The following is a 20023-nucleotide window of genomic DNA, read 5'->3' as shown; positions in this document are numbered from 1 at the left end:
GATAAACATTAAATTTATTCATCGAAATACCGAAACTAGAATAAAGCAGTACTTTCATTAGTAGTTATGTGTACTTTTGAATTAATTCCAGAAGTCGCGCAGTGCAGAACGTAAACGAAAAATTACAGAAAGTTATAGAAATGATACATTATAATGTACAAAAGTTGTAATCGATTCGTTTCACCCAAATTTCTAAAAAATTGCAACAAAAGTGTTTTTTCACGCATAAACCTTGGATGGATTATAATTTAAATAAATTATTTGTTTATAATATTTAGTTTAAAGTTCTGAATTGCAGTCTGCCAATATGTAACCGAATATCTGACCATAACAGTAAATCGTAACAGCAATAAAAACAATGATCTCGAATTTCCTATGTAAACTGTCGTCGCCCAGCTGTTCTCGCATAATGATGATATAATGAAGAAATTTTTTTGACGATCCAACAACGCGTGATGAGATAACCGAAAAGATGTGTTCAAAGTAACACAGGAATAGAACAGCGCACAAGCATCAATTTCACAGACGAGGAAAGTCTGGTGAATAGTCAAATAACCACACGGATGAGACAAACTTCTTGCTTCATCGCGAGACTGGTGGTCATTTCCGGATTATGCGGGTTAGATGACAGCTGTTTCGGGCGCTTTTTGCTTTGTATGTGAACGCAGTTTCGGAAACTTTATCTAGAGCATGGTCGTTAAAAGTTTGGGTAAAAAGATTTTTTAAAAATGCACAATTCAAATATGTGGTCATAAACTTATTTTATATAGTATAGATTGACGCAGCATCGTATTGTACCAGACCTATAAGTGTCTTGGCGCCCAAAAAAAATGTAACTTAATCCTGTCGCTAACGGCGCAACTCAATCCTCTCGCGAGTGACCGTAAAAAATGAGCGTATGAGAGGTTTGGGAAATTCGCGTGAAAATTTTTCTTGCATTCAGTGATTTTGGCCTGCTCTATTTGTTAGATGGTTTGTTTAGAACCAGATTTATTTTGTGCGAAATAAAGTTGTCAGTTCAGGCTAGATTTAAACAGACGTCTACGAACAATAGATTTACTTTTCATGTTAGCTTGCATTGGTTTGAGTGAAATGTTTTTTTTTTATTGATGCCATTCGCAAGGTCTTGGATGAATGGACTTATTTCTGGTTTGATTTAACATGTACGGGTGTAGTTTGAGAATATTTATTGAAATATTACTTTGCTAACGTTGAATTCATCAATACATTTCCAATTGGGATTGTGTAAGTTTCTACGATGTAATAGCAGCATAATGCATTTTTGTCCCGGAGCAATAAAGATTTATATCCATTATACCAGTCATAATGCATATTTCTTATACTTATTTGCTTGTAAATCATACGGCTCGCGTTCTGGGAGTAGACATTGAAATAAATGTCAGTTAGCGCAATTGGGATCCTTTTTGCCTTTCTCAATAGAAAGGTATTGCAATTGCTCTGAAAACCGACTTTTTAACGGAGGCCCGGAGGGCCGAGTGACATATACCATTCGATTCAGTTCGTCGAGTTCGGCAAATGTCTGTGTGTGTGTATGTATGTGTGTGTGTATGTATGTGTGTGTGTATGTGCGTCTGTGTGTGTGTACGCGAACACAATCTCACTCACTTTTCTCAGAGATGGATGAACCGATTTTTACAAACTTAGTCCCAAATGAAAGGTGCAACGTTCCCATAGGCTGCTATTGAATTTCTAATGGATCCGACTTCCGGTTCCGGAATTACAGGGTGATGAGTACGATCACGCAGAAAACGTCGATTTTAAGAAATTCTGCAATGAATGTATAATGGTGAAATTTTTTCCAAAATGTGACCACAACTGCTTCGATTTGTAGTACTAGGTCATTAACAGCCATTCAAAGTCTCTTTGGTCACATTGGCCACCATCATCGGTTCCGGAAGCCCCGGCGGAAGTATCCAAATTCAGACTAACAGTCACATCGGTTTCTCGGAGGTGGCTAGACCGAATCAACCAAACTTAGTCTCAAATGAAAGATGTTGCGTCCCCGTAAATGGCTATTAAATTTTATCCCCAACCGACTTCCGGTTCCGGAGTTACGGGTTGTGGCGTGCGATCACATAGCAAATTGTGATTCAAACCGATACCCCGATGGAAGCAAAAAAGGTAAAAATTTCGCTAAAATGTCTCTCAAATAACTTAACTTTGCAGTTCTAGGTCACCGACGGCCAAACAAACTTTCGTTGACTACATTGACCACCATAGACGGTTCCGGAAGTGCCCGGGAAAAGCGGCCATCTTTCATAACTAGCAAACTCATATCAGTTTCTCGGAAATGGTTGAACCGATTTTCACAAACTTAGTCCCAAATGATAGCTATATTATCCCCACAGATGTCTGTAAAATTTCGCACGGATCGCTTGTATGGTTCCGGAAATATAGACTGAACGGTCCGGTCACACATGAAATTCCCATATAAGCCGGAACTCTAATTTTTTTTTCAAAGGGGGGACCCCATGAAATTTCAAAAATCGAATTCGTATTTTTGATGCCAAACATCTTTAAAATGCGTGAAACGTCGAGATTTTATGTTATCTCGAAAAAAATTTTTTTTATAAAAATCGACTTTTTGGGACTTTGCCGATTTCGCACCTTTTTTTCAGTTCAATATTACCGTGGCTGTTTTTTCTTTTTCAAAATTTTAGAACTCAATTAATGATTTATTTTCCTGTATATAGTTGTCATGTGATGTACAATAATAAAATGTAATATATGCATTTAAAAGCTTTTAATGAATATAAACAACGCACACATTCTCGTGATTCATGATTGAGAAAGGCACAATTGCACCGCTAGGTGGATTAAAATAGGTTTTTCTTGAAGAACAGCTCATGATATGAAGAATGATAAAAATTATTATTCATCCAATGAATATACAAATATTGCTGCTTCTACAATAATTTCCTTCCATATTATTCAATTTAATGCTAATATTCTTTTCGCCATAAATGATAAAACTACAGATGGCAGATTTTTCCATTCCATATGGAGAGTTTCCAAAACAAACAAAGTGCCGTCGGGAACGTAACATCCATAGTCAAATACTTAACATGTCTGAAACACTACAAATTTTCATAAGTTTTAAAAATTAATGTTTGTTCGTAGATGAACTAGCATAAAGTTGAAAGGCTACTATAAAAACAAACAATATTTTGTTATGTATGAAAAATGGAGCTTATATACCTCATGTCTGCAAACTTTTCTCAAATTAGTCGTTCTACAACTTCACTGAAGGTAGTATGTTTTTATGTGGAATGATTAAGAAGTTCGTTCTTTGATCTTTGTAAAATTAGAACCATCCTGACTGCTGTTTAAACAAAATGTAAAGGCCAGAGTCGAAAAATGTTTTTTTTTTGTTAACCAAAATCAGGCGAAAATGACGAGAGAGCGATGCTACTCTCTAAAGCACCATTACTTTGCGAAAACGAAAATGAGACAACGGTCTAGGACAAAGAATACGTGCAAATTCAATTTCATTATTTCCTCCGCACACTTCGAGATTGAGAGCGACATTAGTCCCTTCGATATTGAACCTAGTGCTGGGCGAACGAAAATACACTATTGACGATATTTGCTTGTCATTGTTCAATTTCGTAGATATAGGAGCTAGCGATGATATTGGACGACTGAAGCACTATTGGTGTGTATATTTTCCGTTGTTGCCGCGATCTAGTTGCAGTTCTATGACGTACATTGCCATAATTTCATTTCTTGAAAATTAAAATGAGTATCAAAATTGCTGATTTATAATTAAAACGAGATTGAATTTTCGTATTGTCATAGGAAAACGAAAGTCGCTACTTCTGCCACTCACTTTCATAGAATCGAAACAAGAAGCCGGCTGTGTCTTTTTATTTGGCTTTGTATGTATATAGTAATGAAAGTAGGCAGCAAAAAGACGAAGGTGAAGCCAGTGGGCTTAATCGTTCATTGAAAGTATATGAGAATTTTAAGCCCTGATAGAGGCTCATAAAGTACGAAGGCATGATAAGGTTAAGTTGTTTAGTTTTAGTAAAAAAAATACATTCCTGCTAAATTGGCATTCTGATGGTTTATCGACATGAGTATGTCGAAAAAGGAAGAATTGGTGCTCCGGCCAAATCCTATGTCTTTTGACAATCAGCCTTTTCGTATAAAACCGAGCATCTGCGATGGCGATCATTTACTAAAGCTGAAAATGGAGCTGAGGCTTTCGGAAGTCGCGTTTATCCAGTTCAACCATGTCAGTAATGGTAGCAGGTGACGTTCAATGAATTAATCTCGGTGAAAAACTTAATTTTTGATGACAACTTAAAACACGTAGTTGTGTCTGACAACGCTAACATCAAGATCCCCATTTATATGGAAGATGGCTACATGATCTGGCACCACCTACTTCTATTCCGTTTTCTCATCAGCAAACCAGAGCTTCTGTGTTTGCTTCCCGAGACATATCTCAGAACCAGCTATTCGTAAATGCTCGAAAATTTCGTGACCAAGCTCCCGAAAACATGAATGATAAACCTCGTATTCGTGAAACTACTTGTCTTTCCATAAAACTAGTTCACGCAAAAAAATACATAGCGTTACACACAAATGTCTGGTAGGGTCATTCATGTCATCCAGTATTCTTTAGATTCATTTTGTTTATTTAAGTTGATTTTATCCATTTTATATTTTTTTAAATTCATTCTCATCAGTTTCTGCAGCTTATTTTTATCATTCATACAAATTTTACTATTTTCATTTGGTACATTATATTTGTTGTTTCCAGTTCATAAATTTTATCTAGCTACTTCATTTTCATAATCTTTCAATTTTTTCAGTTAATCAATTTATTCGATCAAATTATCAATTTAACACAAATTAATTTATTATATTATTTTTCTAACTTTTTGAATATTGTTTAATTTTTCATTTAATCATGTAATCCATATGAAATGAATTATTCTATCTATTTTATTTTTATTTTTATTCATTTCATTTATTTCATTCAATCTATTAATTTAATTGATGTTATTAATTTCATCCATATTATTCATTTAATTTATTTGATTCATTTTATCCATTTGATTGATTTTTTTATTTGATTCGTTTCATTCATTTTATTCTGTGTATCATTTTATTTATTTTTATTCATTTCATTCATTTTATTCACTTTGTCCATTGTATTCATTCTATTTGTTTTTATTTACTTTATGACTTTTAACTGTTCTTTACTTTTTCATTCAATGAGCTTTATATATCTTATTAATTTGTTTTATCATTCTATTCATTTTACTAATTTGGTAACTTTTTTTCATGTTTTGTCGTATTAAGTTTTCAATTTTATTTATATTATTGATTTTCCATAATTTATTCATTTTATTCAAGGTTTTATTCGAACAACTGTGTTCATTCCATCTCTAGTTGGGTGCCGCGTGAGTTCGGCAAACTAATGAATGATCAATTTTGTTCATCCATACTCATTTTGAACAGTTTATTCATTTCATGGATTCGTTTGTTTTATTCATTTTGAATACTTTAATTTTAATTAAAGTTATTTTTAATTCTTTGCGATGCAATGGAACGTATACGTCCCACCTACTTCTCCTAAGTTTTTGTTAGATTTCTAATTAGCGTTGACATATAAATACGAATTATTTCTTTTAGTCAACTCTTAGGGATGTAAGAAGTACAACTAGCATAAAAAAATTATGTGAATTTGTTAATTACTTATTAGTTACAAACAATTAAAATTCGAAAATCTCGTTTTTTACAATAAATTCGGCTGTGTCTGAACTAAAAGTCCTAGAGATCTAATTTTTTTTGCAAGTATTTCAAACATTGAACTAAATAATAATTCTTTTGCAGAATTTTTTGTAGGTCAGTTTTTTTTCGAAAAAAATATCCAAGTGGAGTTTATTATTGTTGGTCTAACAAAGATTCTGAGAGACAGGGATAATTTCTCAACTAGCATAAAAATAGATTATGTGGTTTTTGAGATCGCTGATTACGCTGGGCGTAGCGTAGTTGGTAAATCGATTACCTTGTACGCAGCGCACCTGGGTACGAGTCCCGACCCCGCACATAGGGTTAGAAATTTTTCTAACTCGAAGAGGCGAATGACCTTAAGTTTAAAACCTCTATAATCGAAATAAAAAAATCGAGATGGAGCCTACAAATTTAGCCAAGCACAGTCGCCATATTGGAACCGCCATTTTGAATTTTACATTTTTCGACGTCAGAATCAGAATCAGCGACCCCGCATACGTAAAAGAATAACAGTATTAACAATGAAAAAATCGCGTCGCAAAGGGTTAAATATATGATCATTTCATTTTATTCATTTACTTTATTCGACATTCTTGTTATTCATGTAGGTTCATTTGTTCTATTTTGTTAGTTTCAGTCTTTGGATTTATTCTGATCATGGATTTTACTCATATAACTTTTTTATTCACTTTTTTCAATTTATGGTTTTTATTCTTTTTTTCTAGTTCATAAATTTTATTTAGTTTCTATTTTTTAATAACCAGAATACACTTTCAGTATTCATTTTATTAATTTTATCCAAATTATAAATGGGACACAATTTATTTTATTCTATCAACTTTGTAACCTGTTTAATATCTTTTAATTGTGTATTTTAATCTTGTAGTTCAATTTACTCTTTTTATTTTTTTCTTCTTTTTTAGTTTTACCAGTTTTATTCATTTAATTTATTATATGCATTCATTTAGTTTATTCTATCTATTCTATTCATTTTATTGATTTTGTTTATTTTATCCACATTATTCATTTTTTTTATTTTATTCTTTTCATATATTTAATTCGTTTTATTTATTTAATTTGTTTTATTTATATTATTGTTTCCATCTATTTTTTTATTCCTTTTATTCTATTCATCATATTTATTATTGCGATTTTGTGAACTGTGTCACAATGGTTTATCGTTACTTTTATTATTATTTCCTGATTCTACATCATATTATTATGATTTAATCTGTTCCACAATATTCCGCCACGTCACTTGCTGCTGCGGTCAGTTGCTGCTTGTCTCCAACCTCTCAGGTGCCCGATACTCGCCAAGTTCTGCTCCACTTGGTCCAGCCACCGGGAACGCTGCGCTCCTCTCCGTCTTGTACCTGCCGGGTTGGAGGTGAAAACCAACTTGGTGGGGTTGTTGTCCGGCATCCTCACAACATGCCCCGCCCACCGTACCCTTCCAGCTTGAGCTACTTTCCGTATACTTGGCTCACCATAGAGTCGCGCAAGTTCGTGGTTCATCCTTCTCCTCCACACGCTATTCTCATGCACACCACCGAAGATCGTTCTCAGAACCCTTCTCTCGAAGACTTCGAGTGCTAGCAGATCGTCCTCGAGCATTGTCCACGTTTCGTGCCCGTAGAGAACCACCGGTCTAATCAGTGTATTGTACATGGCGCATTTCGTGCGGTGGTGAAGCTTCCTGGATCTTTAAGTTTTGTGGAGCTAATAGTAAACACGGCTTCCAGAGATAATACGCCTTCTGATCTCCCGGCTGGTGTTGTTGTCCGCAGTCACCAATGAGCCTATATAGATGAACTCGTCAACCACCTCGAACTCGTCGTCGTCGATCGTAATACTACTGCCCAAGCGTTCCCTATCGCGATCGTTTCCGCCAGCCAGCAGGTACTTCGTACACATTTATCTTCAGTCCTACTCGTGCTGCTTCGCGCTTCAGTCGGGTATACAGATCTGCTACCGTCTCCTTGTTTCTACCGATTATGTCCACGTCGTCAGCGAAGTACACGAACTGTCCGGACCTCGTGTAAGTCGTGCCCCGTATGTTGAACCCTGCTCTTCGCATTACACCTTCCAGCGCTATATTCATCAGCAGGCAGGACAACCCATCGCCTTGTCTTAATCCCCTGCGTGTTTCAAACGGACCCGAGAGGCCGCCCGAAATTTTGACACAACACCTTACACCATCCATCGTAGTCTTGTCAGCTTCCCAGGGAAGCCGTTCTCGTCCATCATTTTCCTTGCTCCACATGGTCCACCTTATCATATGCGGCTTTAAAGTCGATGAACAAGTGATGTATCGGGACCTGGTATGCACGGCATTTTTGGAGGATTTGCCGTATAGTAAAGATTTGGTCGTTTGTTGATCTGCCGTTGGTGAAACCGGCCTGATAACTCCCGACAAATCTATTTACCAGCGGTGATAGGCGCCGGAACAGAATCTGGGATAGCACTTTGTAAGCGGCATTTGTCACTGTGATCGCTCTGTAGTTTTCACAGTCCAATTTGCCTTTCTTGTATATCGGGGTGATGATCCCTTCCTTCCGCTCCTCCGGTAGCTGTTCTCTGTTCCAGATTCTTTCGATTATTCGGTGCATGCATTCCGTCAGTTTTTCCGGACCCACCTTGAAGAGTTCCGCTCCTAGACCATCCTTACCAGCTGCCTTGTTGTTCTTGAGCTGTTGAATAGCCTCGTTAACCTCATTCATAGTGGGCGCCGGTACATCCCCGTCGGCTGCGACACTGGCATAATCCTCCTCCAACGCCCGATTGTCCGCCTGCGCACCATTCAGATGTTCATTGTAGTACTGCCCCCACCTTTCGACCACCTCACGTTCGTCCGTCAAGATGCCACCTTCCTTGTCTCTACACATTTCGGCCCTCGGCACAAAACCGTCATTCAGCTTCTTGAAGAACGGCCGCGTTTCCTGAGAGCGATACAGCAGCTCCATCTCCTCTCTCTCAGACTGTTCCAGGCGGCGCTTTTTGTCCTGAAAAAGACGAGTCTGCTGTTTTCGCTTCCGTTGATATGACTCCACGTTCTGACGAGTGGCTTGAAGCAATATCGTTGCGCGTGCTGCATTCTTCTCGTCCAATATCTCCTGGCACTCGCCATCGAACCAATCGTTCCGTCGACTCCTCTGCACGCATCCCAGGACGCTCTCCGCAGTCCGGTGACAGCGCTGCTTCAAGTTGCTGCGTGTACGTTGTCGCTACGTTGCACAGTGGGACCAATCCAAAAAAGGTGGGACAAAACCTATTTGAGGCCTTAGATGTCATTTTAGAGCCAGCATTTCTTCGTAGGATATGTTCACAATATTATTCTTCAACTTTGTAAGTAGAATATTTTGTTGGTGGACTAAAGTAGAGTACCCGAGCAAAAATATTTTTCAAAAAATTTTTTAGAGGGTCGATGTCTTCGACAAAGTTGTAGAATATTATGTTTTGAATAACTTCTTCTAAGATACCACAGACATCAGACCTCAAATTTGAGGCAAAATTGTTGTTTTTTGAAAATATTATCAAAAAATCAGTTTTTCGATACTTCCGTGCTAAAAACCTTAATTGATTAATTTAATATGTTCTACAAACTTGCAGGTAACACTAAAATACAACTTTTTGTTGAAGGAACTAATAACCTAAAATCAATATTTTGGCTTCTAAAACTATTTTTCATATAAATTTACTCTATTTTCATCAAAGATTTATGTTTTTATGTGCACTTTTGTGCAGCCAAACTCGTAGAATTCGTAGAATAAAATTAATACTACATAGAAACAGGATATAGTTGGACGCGTTGTTTTGGTGACCATTCATGTACGACGGTTTATAACATAAAATGTGCTTATATTATTTTTAATTTATATACATTTATAGCTATTAACAAAATCTTACATTTTGTACGCACTTACAAGCATATATAACATATTGAGTTGATGAATTAAGATTACAATATGAAAAAGTGAAAAAATAATATAAATTTTGAATTTAAACTGCCAAAGAACAACGATTTCGGCTCAAAAAATAAATAAATTGTATTTTCAACAGAATTGTTCCAAATACAATATTTGACAACTTTGCTGAAGACCTCAATCATTTAAACAAAATTTGATTGATTTAGTTCGGGATTTCTACTTTAGTTTAACCAATATGATTAGTTCTACAAATTCATGAAAGTAGAATAATATCTATTTGAAGCCTTAGATATTATAGAACCTAAGTGTGTGGAAAAATATTCACAATATAATTGAATCATTTCTATTTTTTTAGATGGTTGAGGACTTCAGCAAAGTTGTATAATATTCAATTTCGAACATTTTTATTAAAAATACCTTATACATACTGTAGATTTATTTTTTAATCCGAAATCGTTGTTCTTTGGCAGTTTAAATTCAAAATTTATATTATTTTTTCACTTTTCCATATTGTAATCTTAATTCATCAACTCAATATGTTCTACATGCTTGTAAGTGCGTGCCAAATATAAGATTTTGTTCATAGCTACTAATGTATATAAATAAAAAATAATATAAGCACATTTTATGTTATAAACCGTCGTACATGAATGGTCACCCAAACAACGCGTCCAACTATATCCTGTTTCTACGTAGTATTAATTTTATTCTACGAATAATAGAGTATCGGAATAGCCAAAGTTTGGCTGCACAAAAGTGCACCTAAAAACGTAAATCTTTTATGAAAATAGAGTAAATTTATATGAAAAATAGTTTTAGAAGCCAAAATATTGATTTTAGGTTATTAGTTCCTTCAACAAAAAGTTGTATTTTAGTGTTACCTGCAAGTTTGTAGAACATATTAAATTAATCAATTATGGTTTTTAGCATGGAAATATCGAAAAACTGATTTTTTGATCATATTTTCAAAAAACAACAATTTTGCCTCAAATTTGAGGTCTGATGTCTGTGGTATCTTAAAAGAAGTAATTCAAAACATAATATTCTACAACTTTGTCGAAGACATCGACCCTCTAAAAAAAATTTTTGAAAAAATTTTTTTTTGCTCGGGTACTCTACTTTAGTCCAACAACAAAATATTCTACTTAAAAAGTTGCAGAATAATATTGTGAACATATCCTACGAAGAAATGCTGGCTCTAAAATGACATCTAAGGCTTCAAATAGGTTTTGTCCCACCTTTTTTGGATTGGTCCCACTGTGCGTTGGTTTCCCTCAGTCGGTCCAGGTTATACCGCGGTGGGCGCCGGTATCTTACACTGTTCACTACGGATAGTTTTGGACGCAATTTAACCTTCACCAGAGAGTGGTCCGAGTCGATGTTAGCGCCCCGATAGGTCTTTACGTCGATAATGTCCGAGAAGTATCGTCCTTCAATCAGAACATGATCAATTTGCGTCTCTGTTTGTTGCGGTGATCTCCAGGTGTATAGGTGCAGGAGGCGGTACTGGAAGAAGGTGCTCCTTAAGGCCTTGTTCTTGGAGGTGGCGAAAACGATTAGTCTTAGGCCGTTCTCGTTCGTCTGCTGGTGGGCGCTGAACCTTCCAATTACCGGTCTGTATTCCACCTCCTGGCCCACCTGAGCATTAAGGTCACCGATGACGATCTTGACATCATGTCTTGGCCAGCGATCGTATTCATGCTCCAGCTGTGCGTAGAGTTCGTCCTTGTCGTCATCGCTACATCCGAGGTGGGGACTATGCACGTTAATTATGCTGATGTTGAAGAACCGACCCTTGATCCTCAACCTGCACATTCTGTCACTGACCGGCCAGCATCCAATCACACGCTTTTGCATCTCCCCCACCACCATAAAAGCTGGGAATCATGAATTAGTTCACGAAAACCATGGATAGAATCCTGTGCTCTGTGAAATTTTTCACATGAAAATATTAGTATCGTGCACAAAAGTGCGTATTTTATGAATTACATCATGAGAGCGGATACGAATTTTGTTTTTGTGAAATACCTCATGAGTATGAATGGTAAAACGTGACTTATATATATGCGACAGAAAATATAAGTCGCAAGGATAGAGGTTTCAAACATAATAAATATAATAAAATAATAAATATAATAAAATCTGAAATAAACTTCAAGCAAAAAAATCGGACAGAAATCTGTCAACATAATAATAGCTTGAAAAAGTTCTCATCCGTACAATTCGGCAAGGATGAACCTCCAGTATAAAAATCGTTTGAAAATAAATAAATCATTCGTAGGAGCATCCGTATATCTTAATGTTCAAGTCGGCTAACAAAAACTACTTGGTAACAATCGGATGTATTTTTTTCGGGTTTTTTACTGAAGGTTTTTTACTCGACTCTTACGAAGGAATGTCCCAGTCCGATATTTATGCACGAAGTTTATATCTGGTTTTTATATTCTAATATATTTGAAACGGGTTTTACGAAGCATGTTCTGTCGTTGCGACTTTTATTTTCGGTCGCTCTTATTAGGCAGAACTTATGAATTAGTTCACAATGTATGAAAGGATATTATAATAATATTCCGAGTTTCGTGAAATAGTTCATGAAAAAATATTCAGACTGTTTCGAAGATGTGTACTTATTCACAACCACAAAAACCAGATCGGGATAAAGATGTAATAAGACATGAATCAGTTCACGTCGTATAGTTAGACCGTAAATAATATTCACAAACGTATGAATAAAATCACGAGTCAACCTTACGATTATGAATAATGTTCATAAAGTTGTAAACTAGTTCACGTACCAAAAAACGATTTGGAAATGACATAGCGGAAGCCGTGAGTGAAGTTCACGAAACAAAAATAAATATTTCTTCGAATAAAAGGTTATGCAGAAGTTACTGTAGAAAATTTGAACATAGTTTTAAAACATATGGTTTTTGTTCACGGTCCTGTTTTCATAACGTCTGAGATTGTTTTCTTCACATCATTGATCGATGGAACCCAAAGTAATACCAGACACTACTTAATCTATGATCAAATCCCAGCAACAGCCGAAGAATCACTGTTGAATTTCCTACGAGCATGCGTACTACTGATTTGCAATATTTTCCCGTTCCAACAACCTAAAATGATTTAATTCTGTTTTTTGCATTCTCAAACCGAGAGGGCACCACTATCCAGTGTCGGCGAAGCTTTCCCCGTTGCACTAAGCTTTTGGATAAAAGTATTTGAATGACTTACCATAAAAAAGTCCCGCACGAAATCGTTGTTGGCCAGAAACTCCTGCGTGACCGGCGCATCGCGGCAGTACCGAACGTGCTTGTCGAAGTCGCGCTCCAACCGCAGGAACGTTTTGCCAATCATTTTTGGATTGTTGGCATTGTACTTAACACCCTCGATCAGTACTCTGTACGGGAAAGGGAGGGGGGAAAATGGAAGAAAACAGTGTAAATAGCGTTTATTAATGACACTTGCCAAACGACGTCGACGAGCGAGAATAAATTGACCGAATAAACGACCTGACTTCGTTTCGGTCATCATGGCTTAGTGGAAATCGTTGGATATCACCCAATCGATCCCCGGAAAAAAACATTTAGTACCAATTCCCGTCATCTTTGATGATTCATAGATGCTTACGTGTTATGAAAATCAGCGATCTGTTTAAAGTTGTTGAAGATATCGTCCTTGTGATCGCGAATCTGCCGCGGGATTTTGTTGTCCGGGTTGTCGATGTATTTGATGTAACGTTCGACGACCTGTCGCAGATCCCTGCCGAACTCTTCTTCAGTTTCAATCAGCTCTCGAACGACAGCTCTGTTGAAGTGGTAAGAGTTAAGTGTTGTAATTAATATTAGACTATATTTTTCAGAACTTTTACTTACTCTCTGCGATATGCGGCATCGTTGGCTTTCTCACCGAACACGGCTTGATCGGTGTGCATAATGTCCAGCACCGATACCGGAACCCAGCCTGCTTTGGCATTGTCATCCCCGTCGAAAATTCGTACTTTCCACCTTTGGAAATTAAAAAAAAAATAATGGAAATAATTAGAAACGTATGTGGGAGGCTTAGCACGAAAAGAGCAGATTTGAATTTATTTAATTAATTGAAATTGTTTTGTAGTTGCTTGTTCATGTAATGGCGGTATATAATTCAAGAATGTTACAATCTATTTGCGCCTCCATCAACGGATTTTTCGCAATGGGGACGCAGGGCAGCTATGACCCTTATAAGTATTACTGTCTTTGTTGTGTTAGGTTAGTATACATTTTCGAATGGATTCAACGAAGAACGGACTCACTTTTCATTTGGTTTTGGCTGATACTGTGGTGGCTGTGGACTGACACTTCTCCTGTGCGAGCTGTGATGATTCTTTTTCGGTTTGACGGCCAGTTTGTGCTTCGAGAGGGAACTGTCCAGCAGGCGTTCGGTTTTGCCTACGTTCAGTTGTGGATCTAGCTTTGGCTTTCTATGTTGCCGCGTAAATGATGTGTACAGAATGTGTTAGTTCATAAAAAAGAAACCCTCATACGACCGGATAGACGGATACTCACTTAGCTGCACTGTTCGCTGTCGAATCGCCCATTTCCAGTACTTCGACCAGATCCCCCACCCGTACCGAGATCGAGTCGGGTCCTTCGGCATCGTAATTTTTGTTTACAACCAAAATATCGTACATCTGCGATACATGTGACAGACAGACACCGAAACAGAAGGTAATTAGTTTGCAATTAGAGCGCGGGATCATTAAACTGACGCAACGTTCAACAAGTTTCGGATGTGGCTCGTCGCTTTTCCCGTATGTTGTAAGTCATCGCTAATGAAGTGCATTAATTAGATTTCGGTTCGATGATTTATTTTGGTTTCCAAGGGACCTTGCCCGCTGGTTCATTTCGGGTTCTAGTTTACGTAGCATCAGCCAACAACTACACGGAGAACCCGTCAATCGCAAAATTACAATATTGCAATTGTTGATTTTCGTTTTAGCTGATTTAACCAAAAATAGCTGATACAACGGACGTGTTTGTTGATATTTCAATTACTAATTTGCTAAAAAATATTGTTGTTTCTGATAGCTGTCAGTTGTCTGCGAATAAAGACAGCAAAAGAGAAAACAAAAATTTCAATGCACACTCAACGAATGTATTAGTTGAAAACGACACTTCAGCTAGCTCACAATATTTGTCTTTTGAAAGTAAAAATGTGGAAATTACTTCCCCGAATTAAATTGAATTCAATAGACGTATAACATTTAAGTGATTCAAACAGATCTTTCTTTTAATATAAACAGCTGTATTTCAGAGGTGAGTTTGGATATTTGTTTGATCAATCCGGAAAAAATAGAAAAAAGCCCTGCGGCTAATTCCTGTTTCTGTTTTCGAAAAGATGAAATTAACAAGAATACTGAAAAAATATCAAATAATTTATTTGTTATTCAATTCATAGTTTTCTAAAAATGATTCTTGATTTTAAGAGAAAAATTAAGTTGCGTGGAATCCAGGACGAACAAGATAAAAACCAATAGCGAAATTTGTTCTAAGAACAATGTATTCAGTTAAAATTGAGAATTTGGAGGCTGATTTTGATTGCGTTGTTCAAAAAGATCCAGCACGTCGAAAAACAAGTCCCTCTGACGGAGTTTTAACCAAAACCAGCGCTGAAAATAGTAGTTCTTTGTTAAAGTCAGAGAAACATTTTTTTTTCAAAATAAATTTGTGTTACTGGTGTGTGGTTTGAGGTATTTGTTTTTAGAAAAATATAAAACGATGTGATATTAAATATCAGTTCATAATTTTAGTAGCCAGTGTTTAAAGTAAGTGCAATTTCTTAGATCGAAACTGTCAAAGCAGGGGTATCCACGCAGTTTAACATGATAGTAACCAAACAGTGCTATACACATTTCATCAAATACTTTTATGATGATATATGAAAAATTCTACCAATTGCAAGAGATTGTTATTCTGAATCAATACTATTATCAATCACGAGTGCAAGTAGTCAATTCTATTTTCGAGTAATAGAAATACATAAATTCAGTTTACAATCAAAGTTATAGGAGCTTATGTATATAGAGCATTCTCGCTGTGCTTGAAAATTAAATAGAGTGAAGCCCAATTATGCTTTACACGTATCATGAACAAAAAATAATCGTCCCGTTACTCTTCCACCCTGACCACAATGAATATTCAAAATCAGAAGATATCCCAAAACATCAAACAAGAGATTAAACTCGCCTTTCAGTTCTTTGTACAATGCTTCAATATTTGTATTCATATAAATAATCTATTCTTAGTTGAATTTCTAAAAGACGCTCTAGTAATGGTGAAGATAGCGTGTTAAAGTTTCAGTATCTGATATTTTCTAGAATATCTGCTTCCAATAAAAACAAAACTGATAGCAAATATTATAGAGGAAAGTACATCAAAGAGCTAAAACTTTATTTGGAAAGTATTTGCTTCCAATATGATGAATTATTAACAACGAATTAACTGTTTTTAAATAATAAATCTTGCCACATCTGCGATGACCACAGGAACAGTGAGCGAAATTTCACTTCTAGTTTAACTAGAATTCTTTCAAATTTTACTAATATCACTTTTTAGTTTTAAAAGCTTTATTACCTTCTTCGATTTAGCTTAAAGGCTGTTATTTACTTTGGATAGATATTTCATTAACCTGATACATAAATGTACTACGAAGCAATCGCGGTTATACAATTATACAAACATAAGAAGAAAATCAAAAATTTTGGACCTGCAAAGAAATACATTCGATTCACAACAGGAACAGATAATACGCATTAACCCTTTACAGGTCCGTAAAAATTTACATGGTTTAAAATACGAACATATTTTTTGCTAAATATTCATTAATCGTGGTGGCAATAGCACTGCCTTAGGAGCGTAAAAACAACCGTGTGAATATAATTACCACTAGTTTGGAGACCATCAAACGACGGTGCAAATACAGTGCTTTAGATACATTAAAACATTGATGACAACATAAGCACTGCCTTAGATGAACGAAAACATTTCGAAGCAGCAGTACCCAACAACCAAACGTTTTGCTTTATAGTTTACAAGTAAATCCATGGATAGGCGATTCCAACAAACGTATCTTCCAATATATATATATATATATATATATATATATATATATATATATATATATATATATATATATATATATATATATATATATATATATATATATATATATATATATATATATATATATATATATATATATATATATATATATATATATATATATATATATATATATATATATATATATATATATATATATATATATATATATATATATATATATATATATATATATATATATATATATATATATATATATATATATATATATATATATATATATATATATATATATATATATATATATCCTCGGGTTTTTTCTCTTACCTTGAAAAATGTCCGTTTAACACACAAAATGTTCTAGAAAAGTGACTCTGCGTTTGCTAATTTAAAAAAAATATAACGTACTTTTAGTAGTCTTAAAACTATTTGTTTGATTTGATCTGAAAAATTAAGAAATATTGGTTACAATATAGTTGCACCTTCCTTATAAAGGGTTAAATTGACTAACCTTTGAACAATTCTCTGTGAAATGATGCTTTAGTCGCCTTATAAATTTTAAATGAAATAAAAATAAATTTTAAGATAGAGCAACATTTCAATTGCTAATTGTAAATATAAATATACATCGATACTACAATGAAGAGTACATTGACCGATAAACGATCGAAGACGTTAGATGAAGAATGTGGAGAACCCATGCAGCATTTTCGACTGTTGTTGCACTATACACAGCCAATATGGAGAGAAAGATGGAAACATTTGACACTTTTGAGTGTATTAGTATTATATTTGCAAAATTAAGCATGGCGGCCGGGGCCCTTGAAGTAAACATCAACATCCGAACGAGCATCCTGATTCTTTAGCGCACGATGAAAAGTGAGAAAAAGCCGAGCTTCACTTCGGATCTATCGGTTAGAACACTTATGGACTTTTTTTACCTCGAAAAAAACCGATTAAATTAACTATGACCGAACCGAAACAAAACATGGCAACAGAAGGGGCCACTATGTCAACTGTTTTCCTTTTCCTCATATCCTCTTGTTTTTTCGGCTTCATCATAGAAAAATGACAACTCCACTCACATACAGAAAAAAATGTGTACACCTGTATACATCTTGATACACAGCGCATCAATTTCGCTCATTATGGGCCCCTTTGGTTCGAATCAAAACTCGTCGAAATGTCAATTGACAACCCGTATAAATCAATACCATTCCAGAAAGCTTTGAAACCAATTCTAAACGGTTCATACAATACTAGCCATATTGTGAATACTATTGATATATTCCATCATTATAATTTTACCTAATAGGTTTGTTCCAGTACACGTAAGTCACTCTGGAGTAAACAGGAGCAAAACATACTTGCTCCTTTTTATTCCGGGTTGCTACCACAAAAAGGAAAAAGAGAAGAATAGAGTACAGGAAAGTTTTTCTCCGGAGTACTTCCAGTTTCTCCTGGTACTGGAACAAACCTATGGTTCATTTCGTACACTGAGAAATAAAAATATGCAGAGTTAGCATATTTTCTATTCCCGTCTCTTTTATTCAGCTGTGATTTTTATGCATTTTCTAGCATATACTTCAAGTAAGCATTCAATGAGTGGATATACCGAATATGTCTAATGAATAAAATTTACAGCAGAAGAAACGAGAGGCAGATAGAAAAGTATGGTATCGATGACTAAATAAAGTTCTGCGTGCAGCGTCAAACTGGCGCCCAGGTGGCGAAATCGTCGGAGTTCAACAGAGAGCTGGACTGCCGTTCTACGCATAATTGTCCCATGTATATAGGCAATCCCCCCTTCCGAAACCTCTGTATAAGGTGTACGAGTACGATGCGGCTTAGCCACATAACCGAGGCCTAGGAACCGAAGCATCAAAAAGCCGCTGAGTATCCACCGGGTGAGATGGCTGCCGACTCGCCGTCGGAAGCAAGCAAATCTTGCTATCAACCGAAATCCTCAATAATAAAAATTGCTGTACACCAAAGCTTTGGAAATACAATATGTGAAAATACATTTTTAACATAATAGAAAAGGGTATTTTTATTGGCCAAAAAGCTTTTGTTGCATTTGTATATGAATATAAACTTACAAATTATACTAAATCTTTGATGCTATGTACAATTTTAGTTGAATAATAATTTCTGCTGTAAACAAATATTTATTTAGCTTTGGCCAGATTTTTCAATCAAATACTTCTTTGTGCGGCTTACTCAAACATCTATGTTTGAGTAAGCCGTACGACAGTATGCGTAAAAAGCGATGTGGCGTAGCCACATGCGGTGCTGGAATCAAAATATAATTGGCAACGCTAGTAAAATGAAAACCCAAATGAACGCTCTGGATGAACCTATTACCGCATAAATGTGTACCATATGCCAACCATTGCATCAAACGTTTAAAAACCATTTTCAATATGGTTTGTTCAACAATAGATTAGCCATTGCCTGATATAAAATCGAACATAACCATTATCGTTTTTTCATACTCGACCATATAAACAACGGGTTGTTATACGCTTTTTCCATTTACATTTTAACAACATACCATTCAAGAACAGTTTACAGTTTATGCATATTTTACAGTTAGCGATGCATAAAATATTAGGTGGAGACAAAAATCTCTTCCTTTTTTCATATTTCAATTCTATTGATTTATGAAGTTTTATTTTGTTACACGCCATCTTCTGAAGAAAACTTCGTTGACACTAATTGGATTGACGCTTTATCCAATTGAGCTATCGCCCTAATATTGCAAGACGAGAATTTTTGATCATGTTAAACTACAGGTTTATGGAGCAGATATAGAAATAATAAAGACCACCAGCAGTATTAACCGCTAGCACAAAAGTGCAACCTAGTATACAAATATTCAATATAAGATACATGAAAAATATTGGAAATGGTATCTAAAATGAGCATGCTGTTTAATTGTAAAATTATAATGATGGAATATATCAATAGTATTCACAATATGGCTAGTATTGTATGAACCGTTTAGAATTGGTTTCAAAGCTTTCTGGAATGGTATTGATTTATACGGGTTGTCAATTGACATTTCGACGAGTTTTGATTCGAACCAAAGGGGCCCATGATGAGCGAAATTGATGCGCTGTGTATCAAGATGTATACAGGTGTACACATTTTTTTCTGTATGTGAGTGGAGTTGTCATTTTTCTATGATGAAGCCGAAAAAACAAGAGGATATGAGGAAAAGGA

General features: G+C 35.5%; 1 protein-coding gene across 5 annotated transcripts in view; it reads right to left on the bottom strand.

Moving 5' to 3' along the window:
* Window positions 1-20023, bottom strand: part of LOC131688723 (obscurin) — a 181970-nt gene that overhangs the window by 71327 nt on the left and 90620 nt on the right. For all 5 annotated transcript variants that reach the window (XM_058973196.1, XM_058973195.1, XM_058973199.1 and 2 more), the window contains exons 2-6: window positions 14243-14367; window positions 13990-14157; window positions 13571-13702; window positions 13326-13502; window positions 12930-13095 (exon numbers count right to left, since the gene is read on the bottom strand). In XM_058973196.1, coding sequence (XP_058829179.1) covers window positions 12930-13095; window positions 13326-13502; window positions 13571-13702; window positions 13990-14157; window positions 14243-14367 — 768 coding nt within the window. The remainder of the gene's footprint in view (window positions 1-12929; window positions 13096-13325; window positions 13503-13570; window positions 13703-13989; window positions 14158-14242; window positions 14368-20023) is intronic.

The sequence above is a fragment of the Topomyia yanbarensis genome, chromosome 3, assembly GCF_030247195.1.
Source record: "Topomyia yanbarensis strain Yona2022 chromosome 3, ASM3024719v1, whole genome shotgun sequence".
In the NCBI taxonomy this organism is placed as follows: Eukaryota; Metazoa; Arthropoda; class Insecta; order Diptera; family Culicidae; genus Topomyia; species Topomyia yanbarensis.
This window is presented reverse-complemented; position numbering and strand designations above follow the sequence as displayed.